Source organism: Nicotiana tabacum, chromosome 18, assembly GCF_000715075.1.
Source record: "Nicotiana tabacum cultivar K326 chromosome 18, ASM71507v2, whole genome shotgun sequence".
NCBI lineage: Eukaryota > Viridiplantae > Streptophyta > Magnoliopsida > Solanales > Solanaceae > Nicotiana > Nicotiana tabacum.
The window spans coordinates 12,297,127-12,313,428 of NC_134097.1; the positions used below are offsets into that span (position 1 = coordinate 12,297,127).

Genomic DNA, 16,302 nt, shown 5'->3' on the forward strand with positions numbered 1-16,302 from the left:
TTTATTTCAAAGACAATTAGATAAGATTAAAAATTACCGCATTCGCCAAAAGATGCAAGTAGCACGTATCGAGGATGAAATGAGAAAATATCACTTGAAATGGTTTGGTCATATCCTGTGTCGACCTACGCATCGGTTTGTAGGTGCGAAAATATGATGAATGAGGTGTTAAAAAGGGACGAGGTAGATCTAAAAGCACATGGAAGAAAATTATTTCGAAAGACCTACAAATCCTTGAAATCAATGCAGACTTAACCATATTAATAGAACACAACGAAAGAGAAAAATCCATATAGGTGATATCAACTAGTTGGATATATTTGGTAGAGAACTTTAAATATTATTATTATTATTAGTAGTAGTATCTTATTTTTTACGCTCACTTTTATTTTATTTTGATTATGATAATAATACGAGTTGAGCTTAATGAAAGAAATGCGAATTCATACTCCCAACTGCAACTTGTTTGGAATTGAGGCGTTGTTATTGTTTATCTTACACACTCTCACTCTCTCTAATCATTCATAATTACTTACTATGTGTTATGAATACATTGAATGTATCCCTAAATATTCGTATGCTTTGTACCCTCTAAATCTTAAATACTTCACTTATAGCTCTTGTAACTTTAGCGTCCATATAAATAGAATCTTTGGTTCCCGTAAAAGAAACAAATAAGCGAGATTACGTAATAACAGTCTATACTCTTCTATTTTTGCATCTCTCGTCAGTTCTAGTATTATATGCTTAAAATTATGCAGTTAGTACAAGTAAAGTTTTAAAGATAATCGACTTTTGGCGTAAATATTTGGGAGACGTAAAAAGAAATAAAGGAAAAAGAACAACTTTTCCTGCAACTTGACTTCTGCTGGGAAGATCTGAATTGCCAAGTCAAAGCTAACAATATTATATCTCCAGACAAAAGAGAACGGTAAAAACAAAAAACAAGATCAGGGGTAATAGAGGTTAAAGCATTTTAATCACTTGCCTTGAGAAGAAACGATATCCTCTAATCAGCTACCTATAATTTGAATAGAAGAAAATACGACAGACACAGGAATTGAAATAGATTAAACGGATTGCTGCTTAGATATTGCAATAGCCCGGTTTGATTGTTTATCCTTTCCAAAACTCGCGCCGAACCATATCAAATCAACTCGGAATAAACTCAAATTTTGCACACAAACCCCAAATGACATAACGAAGCTATTCCAATTCCCGAAACCACAATCTGAATGTGGGAGATTTTCCATTGTGTTTACCTTTTTCTGAGCCAAGGACTCCCTTAACTGTTAAATTTTCGAAAATTTCTTAACCGTGTTACCGTAAATTAAAGTATACCGAATAAATGAGTAAAATTAGATAACAAAAAGGGCTATGTAGATATCTGACTAGCTACAATTTGAATAGAAGAAAATATAAACTTACAATGATCTCATACGTTTTGTTTATCGATCTGTTGTGAAAAGGATCATATAACTTGTTGTAGACAGTAACACACAAGTCAAATAAGGGACATATAACTCCAATAGTATTTGTAATGAGCTATAAAACCAATAAGAGGAAAGAGGTAGTAGCAGAAAGATTAATTCCCCTTGTGCAATGTACAGCTTCATTCCATCAAGAACATGAAATCTTGAAACCTAATCATGAAAGTTTAACTAATATGTCCAATAAAGTAGAACACAGCGATAACATAATCTACATCATGATGGGAATAAACATTTTAGTAGTTGAAAAATGACTAATGTTTATCTAACTTTGGCACCTAATCCTTGTGATTTAGGGCGTCTAACGGCAACTAATGGATTGACTATACCTTGTGAATTTTTCCCAAGTCCCGTGCCTTCAACAAACCCCATCTTTGCCATCATCTTTGATCCAAATCCCTTAGTATGCATCTCAAATCCTGCAAATCCAATAGATGATTCCTTCCTTGAGGATTTCCCACTTCTACTGACAACTTCAGCACTCCGAACAGCTGATTTGGGTAGAAAATCCTTCTTTGCTGATCCACTACTTGTTTCTGGGATTTCAGCTCCCAATCCAAGAGCTTTTGGTCGCTGGCGCGCTTCAATAGGCTCTGATATGCCCTGTCCATCTTTTCCTAAACCTCTACCTTCTTGATAACCCATTTTTGCCATCATTTTCGAGCCAAAACCTGTGGTGTGCATCTCAAATGCACCGTATTCGATTGAGTTGGTCACAACCTTTGTTTCATGGAAGCTGTTGGTTGCCTCGGTTGTTTCAATTGATTTCTCCTCAACTGTCTCGGAACACATCATACCACTTGAAATAAAGGAGACAGGAAGAGAGGCATAGGAGCCTGTTTTCTGATCCCTTCTTTTCTCTGTACGTGCACGTGGATTTACCGAGGTTTTAAACAATTTGCTTGAGCCAGATTGTCCATCACTACCCATTGAAGACTTTTTTGTTGCATATCCATCCTTTCTCTGACTTTGTATACCGGTGACTGTGAAATCAGAATCTTCGTCACCAGCTCCTATCAACTGAATGTTCAAAAGTGGAGATCTCATCGTCAGACAAAAACAGGCATCTTTTACAAATGTTCAGACCAAATGAAAGGAATGTATTATCTAAACCAAACAATTAAACTCTTCGACAGACTGGAGGGCGTTAAGCAACATAACCTTCTCCAAACGAATTTTATCACTGGCAGAAGGCATAGACGTATGTTGTGTCTTGGTAACTGTCACGAACCTGAAAAAGAGGAACAAGGATAACTTCAACGAGTACAATTTTCTTCCTGTAGCAGATCACTTGTAAGATACATGTTTCTTTGAGGACACATCTAAGATACATATTCAAAGCCATCAAATTAAGTAGAGATGGACAAGCCACAGAGAACAGACGTAGAACTCTTGTTTATGATTTCACATCTTCTCATAAAAGAGCTTCTCCATTACTAATATTCACATCTTAAGATAAAAATCCTTCTATCCATCGAATAAGTGACCAAAATCACCATAACTTTCACAACTAACTAAAAGCCAATAGAAACACATCTATTTAAGGCCACGAAAATAAAGAAATGTTGGAATATTGCTATCCTTTTTCTTAATTAAGAAAGTTTTGGAATATTAGTAAATACATCTGCACTTGCACACCTTGGCTTTATACATTATTTACACGTTAAATGAAAGTTCCCCTCCTGATCATCATTGAAAATCACACTCTGGAAAGCCTACAAAGGGAAAAACCATCATATGCACAACTTATCCTACCTCTTCTTGCCAGAACCTTGGGAAACGCTTCGCACGCGGTATATTGCTGCTAATCTCTGAACCTGTGCATTTTCAGCACTGAGTGTCATAACAAGTGATATATAGTACATGGAGCTCATAAACGTTACTTGGCTGTATGCATGCAAGTTACTTTCATAGAAGTTGGTTAGCCTTAATTATTAAAACCAGTGTTTTGAATAGCGTGAGGCGACAAATAGCGATGAGGACCCGCTTCACTGAGGCGAGAGGCGAGAAGCGAGGCGCTCGCCTTTATGATGTGAAGCGACAATTTATATAAAAAAATAAAATATTAAATTTGCATATATATATATATATATATATATATATATATATATATATATATATATATATATATATATATATATATAAATAGCAATAATATATTAATAAATATATCAATTCAAATAAAAATCAATTAAAAACTCAGGTTTGAAGAAGCTCTCTGCCTCTGCCCGTGAAGGAATTGAAAAACAGAGCCAAAAAAAAAGAGAAGAAGAAAAAGGAAGGAAGGAAGAAAGAAAGATAGAAAAAGCTCTCTGCTGCTTGATCAGAAACAACAGAGCAAAAAAGAAAAAGAAGAGAAGAAGAAGAAAAAGGAAGAAAGAAAGAGAGGAGAAAAAAGAAAGAAGAAAGAAGAAGAAAGAAAAAAAAGGGCAGAAACTCGAAGAAGAAGAAGAAAGGAGAAGAAGAAAGAAGAAAAGAGATGAAGAGAAGCATACCTGATGAAGAAGCTTGAAGAAGAAAGAAGTATCGCTGATGTGATTGGGTTGACTTGAAGGAGAAAGAAGAAGAAATCGCTGAAGCCCTAAATTTTTTCTTTTAATCGCTGGTCTGCTGCCTTTTTCTTTTCTTTTTTTCAAAAAGCGACGCTACAGGGCGCCTCTCGCTACATAGCACCTCTCGCTACACAGGCAGAGGCGCTCGCCTTTTTGAAATCGCCACGCAACAGAGGCAAAAAGCGCTGGAGGCTCGCATCGCCTCACGCTATTAGCGCTGAGGCGAGCGCTATTTACAACACTGATTAAAACTGTGTTACCATTTTCACATAAGAAAAAGCAAGATAAGATCAAATGAGTAATATCACTATCTAGCAGATTTTTACAGCTTTCCAATACAAAGAAGCAGCACCAGAAGAATTTAGACATCGTATAAGAAGTTTTTCTATGTTATATGACTTTCTTCCAAATTATTTTCGACTACACATGAGATAATACCAACTTGAGCAAAACAGCAGCATTATCAATTTGGCACGCAATGGATATTGTTTTCGAGATATGGTGAAAATAAAGATAAAAAGTTACTGGATAACACGTAGATAAGTAAAAGACTTTTATTTCCTGAACGTAGGTAGGAGTTAGGACAAAATACTATACCTGAGAACAATCACGTGAATGCATAGGTTGGAAAGCAAACATATCAGCTCCATCCAAAACCATCTGTTGCAGTTTCTACAATTTAAGAGTGAAAGGAAATTTCAATAAAAAGGAAAAGAAGATTATTGCTTTTGCATAGATCTACTCAACATCAGATTGGTTTCTTTGATTTTGATGCACTGCGTTTTTACTATGGTCTATGTTACTTGGGAGACGATGCTTACAATAACAGGGAAACAAATGGGTCCCCGACCCTGTTCAATGTCAAAATATACAGAGGCCTCCCAAGCTGGGGGGAAAGGCAGTTTCTAGGAGGTGCACGCAAGCTGGCCCGAACACCACGGTTATCAAAAAAAAATGTTTGAGCTTTTGGAAAGTCAACAAGTCCATCAAGAGTATCTGGAAAATGATCCCAGCGTGTATATTTTGGTGCCTTTGGACAGAGAGGAAGTATAGATGTTTTGATGGCATTTCAGCTCCTAATCACTTCTCGAGAGCTAGATGCGTGGTGTATCTTTTTAATTGGAGTAATCTCTCCCCTGTGAATATTGTTATTCCCTTTCTAGAATTTTGGCTCACTGAGCCTGGCCTGATGGCCATTTTTTTTGGTTAGCTCCCCTATGATTAGAACATGATGTGTTGGAGCTAACAACTCAGCTTTTGTACTATTTGCATCTTATTGATGCCAGAAATACAACATCTTTTTTTTTAAAAATAACCAACTTAAGGGCAAAGATGGATGCTTGTCTTTGTTCCGAAGAAACTAGCACAACGACCCAGCTATAAAAGAAAATAATATGAAAAGGGATATAAAATGACTCAATGATTACCCAACTGCAACTTAATTCACATCATTATCATCTGCTCACCAAACTGTTAAATCGACTACCAAAATTGAGAAAACCAGAAATAGAAAGAGGAAATCACAAAAACACCAATCAACCAATCAACCAAAAAAACTTATGCCTTCTTGTCAGCAGATGATGCTTAGAGACCAGTTGACGAACGATGGTTCAAGAACTTCATATTACTGATGTTAGAGAGGTTCAGACAGTCACATATTTTATCCTCGTTAACATACCATTTAGGCAAGAGAACAGTGTTTTCTATTCCTTATTCCTTTAGCTATTCAGTGAGGTACTTTCATTTCAAACTTTTTTCTTATCCTGAGTCTAGAAGAGAAGAGAAACTGTCTTAATAATATTCGGAACATCCAACAATTCCCAGCCTACAAGTATTTGCAGTAAAATTTGGTTACAAATGCTCTGTAGTATATCTGGATTCACTTATGACCTACTTTCAACTCACAGGTTAACTATACGAAAAAGATCAACATAGAGACAGGATAAATGTACAGACATTATAACATCATTGCAAATATGTCAGCCTACACATACAAGAAGGTCAAACTTAAATGCCCAATTTCTGTTTTAAGGAACAGCGGAAACAGATGAGTGAATTTTTAGAAGCACAATGTTTCTCATTAACAAAGGTTTTAAAACAATTTAGAATAAAAAAACTTAAACAAAGAAAAGATTGTATCTAATGCAACAAAAACCTTCAATGCTTTCTGCTTAGGCCTTTTTATTTTCTTTATTTCTGGAAACAAATTCCACGATCATAAACTCACATGCTCGTCATTAATTCCACAAAAAGTTTTCACAGTCTAAACCATATCCAAATATATTCTTCCATTATGTTCGAATCAATTAAAGAATCACAAGAAATGTCAAAAAGAGGGATCTACATAGGAGCATAGGCAGTGATGCAATCAAGTAGGTGGAAAGATTGAAGCCACAAAAGGCAAACATTTTCAAGCTCTTACTGAATTTATCTTCTGAAGATCAACACCTCGGCGGAGCATTCTCTCTCGACGCTTCAAAGCCATCATCTCTTTGCGATGCTTCTTCTTAGCACCTGAAAACATAAGCTAGGAGTATATACAGTGGAGTTGAAGGCACATGGTCAATACACAACGAGAAGTGAATAGAGAAAACAATGACAACAAAAGCATGGAGAGAAATTCCAGTGGAACTTTATCCTCTTCCGACCCCAAAATGTAATAAGTTATATGCACTTGAAATTTAATGGGTAAGCATAAGCAAGAATACATATAGACAAAGCATATAGCTGCAAGATGGTGATAGGGCAGATATCTTTACCTGGAATCCTCCCGAAGTTTTTACTTTTTTGGGACTCAAACGGCCACGACTGAGGAAATTTAGCAGCATGTTTCTTTTTCCCTGAAACTGTTCTCGGATCCTTTACAAACATCAGGCCATCCAAATTAGATCCCCGGACATACTTGGCAGGAGTAGATTTCTGACCTCCTCGGTACTTCCTTTCTGTTTGAGGCTTCTTCTTCAATCCATACTCCCTAGAAGCTTCCTGAAGATCAATCCCACCCAACTTCTCCACGGTTTCATCAAAGCTATCATCAGAACAGCTACTAGGAACTAGCCCAACCAACTGTTTAACATCAACAACATTGACCATTCCACCAGTGCTTTCGTAATAATCTGCAGCAACCTCTTCATCAACTTCTGAATCACTATCAGATGAGCCATCACTTTCAGATGATTGGTCAGATTCTTCTGATTCTGAAGAACAAGTACTTCCATCATCAGATGAAATGTCTTCATCATCACCATCGCTTTCCTCATCAGATAAGTCATGAGTATATAGCCTAAGCCCCCCAATAGACAAAAATCCCTCATTTTCCACAGGAGATGATCTCTCAGCTGGCAGGTCGTTGTCCATCTCGACATCAGCACCACCGGGGAAGCCACCATCAGCATCCATATCCTCCTCAGAGGATGTAGACTTGAAAGAAGGATTTTCCTTCTCATCTTTGGACGACAATCCAACTCCTTCCTGTGTTGTTTCTGCATCATCAAAGAATCCCAATCCTCTGTGTGAGCTCTCATCCATTGAGAAACCAGCACTATAGTCTCCAGCATAGTCGACTTCACGAGAGTCTTTATTTTGTTCAACATCCAGAGATAAAGGGGTTGTGCAATCATACGTACATCCTTCATTTTGAGGTTCCTTATTTGGGTCTTCATCTATGAAAGCAACAATCTGAGTTTCCTTTGTATCAACCAAAAGAATAGGTTGTTCTAGATCCAACTTGTTATCTTCTACTCCTGCACTACGGACCGCATCTGAACAACTCTGAAAAAAGAGAAATAGATAATTTCATCAGTGGAAATGCATTCTGAAATTTTTTGCAATATTGTCAGGAAAATACCCTCTAAAATTAAATAGCCCAAAACCGAATTCCATACTCGATCAACTTGAGGAAAGCCTAATCCTTAATACATACTGGGCAGAAAGTTAGGCAAAAAAAAATTATAACGGTAAAAAATATAAGCAGAAAATCCAAATTCCTAGTCCTTTTTCCTTATCATGACCAAATTTGCCCTCTTTAGCCAATAACAACAGGGATTATTAAAATCCAAACTACTAAGCTAGAATTGGCGTTCAGAAATAAAATATTAACTCAGTAATCCTTCGAACTACAGCACTTTACCTCTAGATACAATACCTCACTAGATGTGTATAGTTCTTTTTCAACAAAATATGACAAATCGGTGTTATTAAAGGCGAAAAGCGCAAAAAAGCTCTAAGGTTTATTGGGGACTTGAGCGCAAATAAAGCGTGGGCTTTAATGAAGAAAGGCGCAAATGGAGAAAAACGACAAATATGTATGTGTAGTCCAAGACTAAAATCTATAAGCATGAATACCAAATATATGGACAAAGAAATTGAAGAAAATTTATGACGAAATAAAATATCAATTGTTTAGTGTCGCCTCTTCAGGATTACGCTCATTGGCACGGAAAAGTATGCCTTACAGCCTTGACGACAACACTGAAGCGCCCGCTAAGCGAGGCGAAGCGCTCAACATGTTTTGAGCCTCGCTTCAGAGCTTAAGCGCGCCTTTGACAACACTAACATACATCTTTCTCATCCTCGCTATAACCAGTCTACAAAAGCATTTCTAATCAATATTCCATTTCCATATAAGGATACTCACAATTACGGTAAACCCAGATATATCTCTGTTATCATCATTACCCATGACCTTAAATTACCCATTCTTCAATAAAAACTCAATCTTTGACAATTAAATACACTAAAAAGATTTATGTTATATGCACTGATGGTGTAGAATCTATATAAGAGAGACATTTTAGTTGAGAATATGTTTTAGTCATGTTAGCACTTTTACTTACTTCCTATATTTTATTTTATTTTTAAAAACATCCAATGTTTTTATAGGAGTTGTTTAGCCTATCAGAGAATTATACATCGGTAGAAAGTATAATGAACTTCTAGAACTATTTACTTTTGTTATTATTATTTTATTTTGTATATTATTGGCCTGAGATGAAACCCTCAGGGGTTGGTCCGGTGGCAATTGACTTGAGCCTTGGGGTTTGCTCCCTTTCAAGGTCTCAAGTTCGAAACCCACTGGGTGCAAACAGTTTCTGAGGGCCATCGGACTGGGTAAAACCTGAATTAACCGTGGTGCACTTGCGGGAAACTCCTTACCGAGGGCCTGTGCACCCCCGGGATTAGTCGGGGCTCAAAGAGACTTGGACACCCGGTGCAAATCAAAAAAAAAAAAAAAAAATTATTGGCCTGAGATGAGTTTACCTGAAGTAAAATGATCAGCAAGTATTCAGCATCCTATGTTGTTGTTGTGTAAATATTTTTTGCACTGTCGTTACAGAATACTTAAACTTTAACCTACTCATTACTAACTATAACCCTAGCAACAGCTACACAATCATCACCTTTATTTTAAAAAATAATAATAATAAAACAAAACATACTGATCCTTGAATAAAAATTCAATCTTTTAGAATTATCCAAAAAATAAACATACCACTGAATCTGCAGAAGGGTATACATAACGAATCTCATTTCCTCTACTTTTCTTCGATTCGCTCTTTGAACTCGAAGCATTCTTCGAGCTGCTAACAGCTGTATTATTACGATCCCTTGAATTACCTCCATTTCCACTCTTCAAATTCCTCCCTAAATTCCCAAATAAATAAATCAATAAATAAATAATTTCAGTTTAAATATAAAAGTATATACAACTGATTCAGAAAGAAAAAAAAACAAGAACCTCTTGAAGGAGGAGAATTGTAAACCGCCCAATCAGATAAGACTCCACCTTCAACGAACAAGCCCCGACCCGAATAAGATGCGTTTCTCGGTTTTCGGGTTTTGGCTTTATTGGAACTTTTTCTGTTTTTTCCTCCCATTTTTGTACGTCGACGAATGCCGTGAACGGCGGAGAGAGATAGCGGAGCTCGGAGATGAGTTTTTTGATCGTAGATTGAAGAAAAAAGAGGGTAAAAGACGGTGAAGAGGTTGGATTCAGTGTGATGAGGTGTTTGTCTTCTTGTGTGAGGTTGATCTGAAAAGGCCAAATACATAAACAGCCCCTTAACTTGGTATCGTCTTTCACCTAGCCCCCTCAACTATGCCTCGCACCTATTGGCCACCTGAATCAATTACATAATGTGCCTATTGAGCACAATTCACTCATATTTTTAAAAAACTAGAGCGCGTATTTTTAATGTTGTTTAAGATGACTTGTTCAATGATATATTGATATCATTTCGGGTAACTTAAGATGACTTGTTTAATGATATATTAGCATCATTTCGAGTAACTTCTCAACTTGGAGTTTCAGCTTAAGAAGCAGGGGCCGCAGTAACTGCCGAATCCCATGCCATCAATAATATCATAACCAAGTCATATTGACACGCATATTAAAAATATACACGCTAACTTCTCAAAATATGTGTGAGTTGTGCTGAATAGGCTCACTATGTACTTCATTTAGGTGGCCAATATACACTAGGCATAATTGAGGGGGTTAGAAGAAAAATAATGTCGGGCTTAAGGGGATTGTTTATATATTTCGTCATCTAAAAATGTTGTATATTTTATTTAGAATAAGTACACTTTGATCACTTATGTAGAAAATGTTATCCAGATTTCAATACCATAACATAATTTATTTAAAATTGCAGATTAGAATGTAAATCTAGTTCCGAAATCTGAAAAGTTATGAATACAATTAGTGAAGCTAGACCGAGATGTGAGATATCCTTGAACTATTTTTAGAACTATGTTAATCTCAAATGTGGAGTAATACTATATATGATATAACACATCGTTGCTTGAATAGTTTATCAATTACTAATTCTTTAAATTTGTGAAATTTCAAATCGGAGGGATAAAAAGAGCATGTATCGATTGATGAAAATTTGAATATGTTTAACCAAAAATTACAGAAAGCAAAATTAGAATTTGACGATATTTGAGGATTAAAAGCGGTAATTTTCCATTAGACTTCTTTGTGGAAAGTAAATGAGGTACAAGTAGTTTATTGAGTAGGGTTGGAGTTGTATAAATGTTAGTTGTGGGTGTTTTGTGTAAATAGAGAAAGAACCATATTGGAAGGAATCTACTCAAGATATGCTTAACATTCTTCGAATGTGAAGTTAGCACGTCTTGAAGTAAGCATAAAATACCGAATATTTGAAACCATAGAAGAATATTTGAGGCGCAAAAAAAAGAAAAGGAGGATATCATCATCATCAGAAGAAGAAATTATGAACAACTATGATAAATTGTAATTCCTTCAATGTCACTATTTCTCTATAAGTCAATTTTTTTACATATATTATCTTTTAATATTTAAAAATAATTACACTTTAAACTTTTCTTCATTCTAATGATATGTTTAAAATCACGAGTACTAAAAAAAAAATTTTCTTAAACTCTATACTCAGTCAAATAACTTCATGCATGAATATATATACCATTTCTTTTACAAGAACATCGCAGCTATGATTTTCTTTTCTTCTTTGGTTTTCACCTGATGTTCGGTATCTGCATTGGGACCCAATAAAATTCGAATTCGCACCGGAAAATCCCACATTGGGGGTAAAGTTCTCCCTAACCCAGAGCTCGAATCTGAAACCTCTAGTTAAGAATTAACGAATGCTTAATACTTCATCACAACCCTTGTTGGTTAGCTACGATTTTCTTTTGACATGGTTTTAGATATTGCTTTTTGCATAGTTAACGAATAGTACGGAAAGTCCAATTGAGACTCAAAGTGGTATACCCAGTTTATGACATTTTTATCGTTAAACTACGTTTCTATATGCACATTATCTTACATAAACTAATTACTCTCTTAGAAGAGCATGAAGTGCATAAAATGTTCGATCCGTACACTATCATATATATATCTCAAGCTATCGCACCGTAATAAAACTAATTAACTAAATAATATGTTCACAAATGTTTAATAATACATGAATTATTTCTTGTTAAGTGTTTAATTCATTACATTAAAGTTGAATATACAATAGTATATCTTTTAAACTAAAAGGCAATAAGTTTACAATTATACCCTTCAATGCATGACCTTCAGAGGCTTCTAGGAAATAAGAACAGTTTTATCCTTTTAGTGCTTTATCCATGTATAATTCATCCATGAATAGTTATTCCACGTGGCTGGTGATATAAAATAATACACCAATTGGTATAAACTATTTTACGCTGGAAATTAAAATTATATCACGTAAAAACAGAGAAGGGGACTATGTTACAAGTTATGTACATTTTGATCACAAAATTGAGGTCTTCATTGGTTACTCTTAATAGAATTAGATCATATTTTGCCTCAAAGATTGGAATTTAAAGAGCTATGAACAGAGGCGGATCCAAAATTTCAAGTTCATGGGTTCCTAAAGAAATCTCAAGTAAATATATAATAATAACTGGATTAACGGATTAAATTTCAAACTAAATATTATTTATATATTTAATAAATTTTTCAATATAAATATAGGATATTAAAAAAATCTATTGGGTTCACGGACATCCGTAGTTAATATGTTGTATCCGCCCCGACTATGAATCGTGAACTTTAGAGACACGACTAAAATCTAAACTGGTCAAGAAACACAAAGAAAATAGGAGTTTCTTGCTTCTTTTCCTTTCATTGAAAACCAATCACTACTAGAAATTCGGTAAAAAACGACCAAAAAAAATCAACATTGGTCGGTAATAGCCAAAAACCGATCAAAACGCGACCATTTATGTGTGGACGGTATTTTTATGGTCGGAAAGGAATACCGACCAAAGTTGGTCGGAAATTACCGACCAACTTTGGTCGGTCAATTAAATTCAAAAAAAAAAATATTGCAAAAAAAACCAACCAAAGTTGGTCGGTATTTTAATTATGTAATAAAAAGATTCACCATCTGGGAATCGAACCGGGGTCTGTACTGTGGCAGGATACTATTCTATCACTATACCATTGGTATATTTTGTTTTAAAACTGTCTTTTATTTGATTTATACTCTTTAATTGTATTTTCGCACGAAAATAACCGACCAAAATTGGTCGGTTTTATTAAAAAGTAAAATTACCGACCAAAGTTGGTCGGTTTTTTAAATGACCCGCCGAATTAACCGACCAATTTTGGTCGATTTTTTTAATATTAATTTTTATTTATTTTAATTAAAAAATCGACCAAAGTTGGTCGGTTTCTTGAAACATAAATTTCGCGGGACTCAAAAATAGTTTTCTGCATTTTTGCGCCAAAGAAAACCGACCAAAGTTGGTCGGTTTCGTAAAAAAAAATATTAAAAAAAATATTTTGAAAAACCGACCAACTTTGATCGGTTTTTTGAAAGTTGATCGGTCGATCTTGATGATTTTTATCGAATTTCTAGTAGTGAATGATGGTTAGGTCTATTAGGTATGACGTAAATATAGGGGGAAATTAAATTTCCAACTTTTCTGGAGAAGTTGTTAGTAAGTAGTACAAATTTTGTTTGGATCTTTTCTCTTTATAGCAAGTTACCTTGAATTTATGTTTTAGTGGGCAAGTTCTATACGTTTTTTCCTTTTACAAACTTGAATTTAGGTGGACATGCATATGTATAGGTCCATCATCTTTGTTTTGTACACCCTTCCGTTCATGTGTCATACTTAGCTTCTTTTTTAGCAGCTCAGTGCATCAAATATCTTGTATTTATGAAGGGTCGGGATAAGGATAGCACCTCAAAAAATATGGTATAGGCAGTTTATCCTAATGAAGTATTAACGGCTGATTACATGGCTCGAACCTGTAACCTATAACTTTCTCTTTAATATGTTTAAAAAAATGCGTGCTTTCATATTTTAGCAAGTTTTTTTATTTCAACCTTCTCATTTTAGTTTTAATGATACTTTCTTCTAGAAATGACATGACATCTTTAAAACATAAGATGGTATTTTTGGTATGTCACGCTTTTAATTTAAAATCACAAAATTTAATAGTTTTCTTTATGTTGTATATAGATAATTTACCGACAGAAAAAACTTGTTGCGGCCAAGCGCACACGCAAGTATACGCGGTAGTCAAGTAATAGAGTGATAAGATAGAGTGTCAAACCCACGAGGAATTGTGATTAATTATTAACTAAATTAGACTTTTCTAATTATCTAAACAAGGATTAGCCTAGAAGTATTTGATTCTAACTGATTAAAATAAAGAAAAACTAATAATGAACTTTGAATAGAGGAAGAGCAGATTTTTATGTTTTCAATGTTATAAAAACGATCTAGGGTTATGGGCTACCTAACATTCTTAATGTATTCTTCAATTGAATTGACTAACTAATTTATCTAGTTTATTGGTTAACATGGTTAATATTACTCATAAGAATGTGTCGAGTTCTTACTCGCCTATTCAAGCTAACTTAACGCCTATATGTCTATGAAATTAAAATTAGCAAGAACACATTTGTTATACCCCATAGTTTCGTACGTGAGAGTACGTCGTAAGTCAATTGATGTAAGCACTAAAATGAGATCATCTTTGAAAGTACATAAAGTGTGTTAATAATGCTAACTTGGAGGTTACAAATATTTAAGATCATGGACTGCAAGTACCAAGAGGGTTGGAAGGCTTAGAAGCTAAACCAATCGAAGAAAATAAGTTTCGTCGAAAGTCGACAAGTTGGGAATGTTATAACATGTACTTTTGGGGTGAGACTAAGGTGCTCAAAATGATAAGGAGGTTATGTTATGAGTTATTTTTGTATTATGATAGTCGTGTGTTATGTTTTGATGTCAAGCGAGTTGTGGAACAAAAGTTGGAAAAGATCATCACAAGTTACATTCATAAATATGATAAAAATTAGGTCAAATGTAGCTGAGCATTTCTCCCAATGTACTTGAAATTACGGGATGATCCATATATCAAATTGACGATCTACGAGTCTAGTTTCTAATGCATTAAACCGTTCATCGATACGACATCAAAGTAGAGATATATGTGCAGTTTCGTGAGACCGCACAGACTGCATATATGACAAGTAGGTGTGTCACTGAAGCTTTTTGAGTAGTACATTTTGTGTATTATATGAGGTCTTTTGGGACAAATTATATACCAAATTGAAGGTCTTGGATGTAGTTTCTAACACTCTTAACCGTTTGTTCATACGTAATTCGGATAAAAAGATATAAGCAACGGAGAAAGGGCCAATGCTAGGGTGCCAAGTTAGCACTTTATTGACTTTTCAAAAGTTGATATATACAGGATTTTAAATCGTCTTTCTCTTCATTTTTCATAGAACACGACCAGAGAACCCCCAAAAACTTACCCTTAAGCTCTCTACAAGGGTTCCAAAGAAGATTAACATCCCGGGTACGAAATCAAGAAGCGATAACATTAGAACGATCTCTACGACGTAAGTATCGCTATATCGCCTCTCTTTTTCTTTGTAGTTTGAGTTTTGGAAGATACTTCATAGTTAAGAAAATGCCTACTTTATATATTTAAGCTTTTAAATGTCAAGAAAGGTTGATAAAATTGTTTCCTAATATTTAGAACTCATGTGACGGTGATTGGAAGCCGTGAGTTCGATTTATTTCACTTTTAGTGGACTGTTTTGTAGTCCACTAGTGTTGGCCTCTTGTGCTGATGTTTTATGGAGTTTTGGAGGAGAAAAGGTGTGGAGAAATATCACATAATGATGGAATGGTGGGCTGGTCGTTCATCATTATATTTTTAGGTTGATTGACACTACTTTGGTTGTCGTTATATGTATGAAGTTATTAGGGTGTGTGGGCTATTTTTTGGTATATTATGATGGACATAAGGTTGGAAAATGATGCATACATATTGTTATTATTGTGTTCTTGTTGTTATTGGTATATCGTATTGGAGGAGGGCCTTGTTACAGGGGAGATACTTCCCAAATTTACGTAAACGAGCTACTAGTTTAAGTTGCGGACATAGCCTTTACTCAACACTAATTTTGAATCTCCTTATGTTGTGGTAGATTGAGTTGAGTTGTTTGAAGGATTGCTAGGAAGCTATTAAGGACTCAACGGAGTTAAGGTACGTTAAGGCTAAACATTTTCTTCATTTTGGCATGATCCAATAACTACATGTGTTTGATAACGAGACATAAAGAGAAGATGTACATTTTTCTAGTCTCATAAGTTATAACATTCTCCCTTATCGGGACTTCATATTCAGTTTAGTTTTGTCTTCTTTCAGCCAAGAGAGCAGAGAGTCTATATATATAGTATTACAGTATTTTCACCACCATCAAGCTATAATC

The 16,302-nt window shown here is 35.0% G+C and overlaps 1 protein-coding gene across 1 annotated transcript; it reads right to left on the reverse strand.

Moving 5' to 3' along the window:
- Nucleotides 1-1,571: 1,571 nt before the first annotated feature.
- LOC107801765 (uncharacterized) lies at nt 1,572-10,060 on the reverse strand. The gene is made up of 8 exons (XM_016625154.2): nt 9,780-10,060; nt 9,534-9,685; nt 6,802-7,813; nt 6,465-6,556; nt 4,640-4,714; nt 3,246-3,307; nt 2,652-2,721; nt 1,572-2,510 (listed from the first exon to the last, which is right to left on the reverse strand). Exons 1-8 carry the CDS (start codon nt 9,916-9,918, stop codon nt 1,752-1,754), a joined length of 2,361 nt encoding a protein of 786 aa, XP_016480640.1. The 5' UTR covers nt 9,919-10,060; the 3' UTR covers nt 1,572-1,751.
- Nucleotides 10,061-16,302: the final 6,242 nt, after the last annotated feature.

What these genes read in the sequence shown, in the direction of transcription:
- LOC107801765 (XM_016625154.2), bottom strand. Translation starts at nt 9,918, where the DNA reads ATGGGAGGAAAAAACAGAAAAAGTTCCAATAAAGCCAAAACCCGAAAA. An exon ending in CAATTCTCCTCCTTCAAGAG is followed by an intron (nt 9,686 to 9,779) that starts GTTCTTGTTTTT and finishes TTGGGAATTTAG; the next exon opens with GGAGGAATTTGAAGAGTGGA. An exon ending in ATTCACGTGATTGTTCTCAG is followed by an intron (nt 3,308 to 4,639) that starts GTATAGTATTTT and finishes GAAAATGCACAG; the next exon opens with GTTCAGAGATTAGCAGCAAT.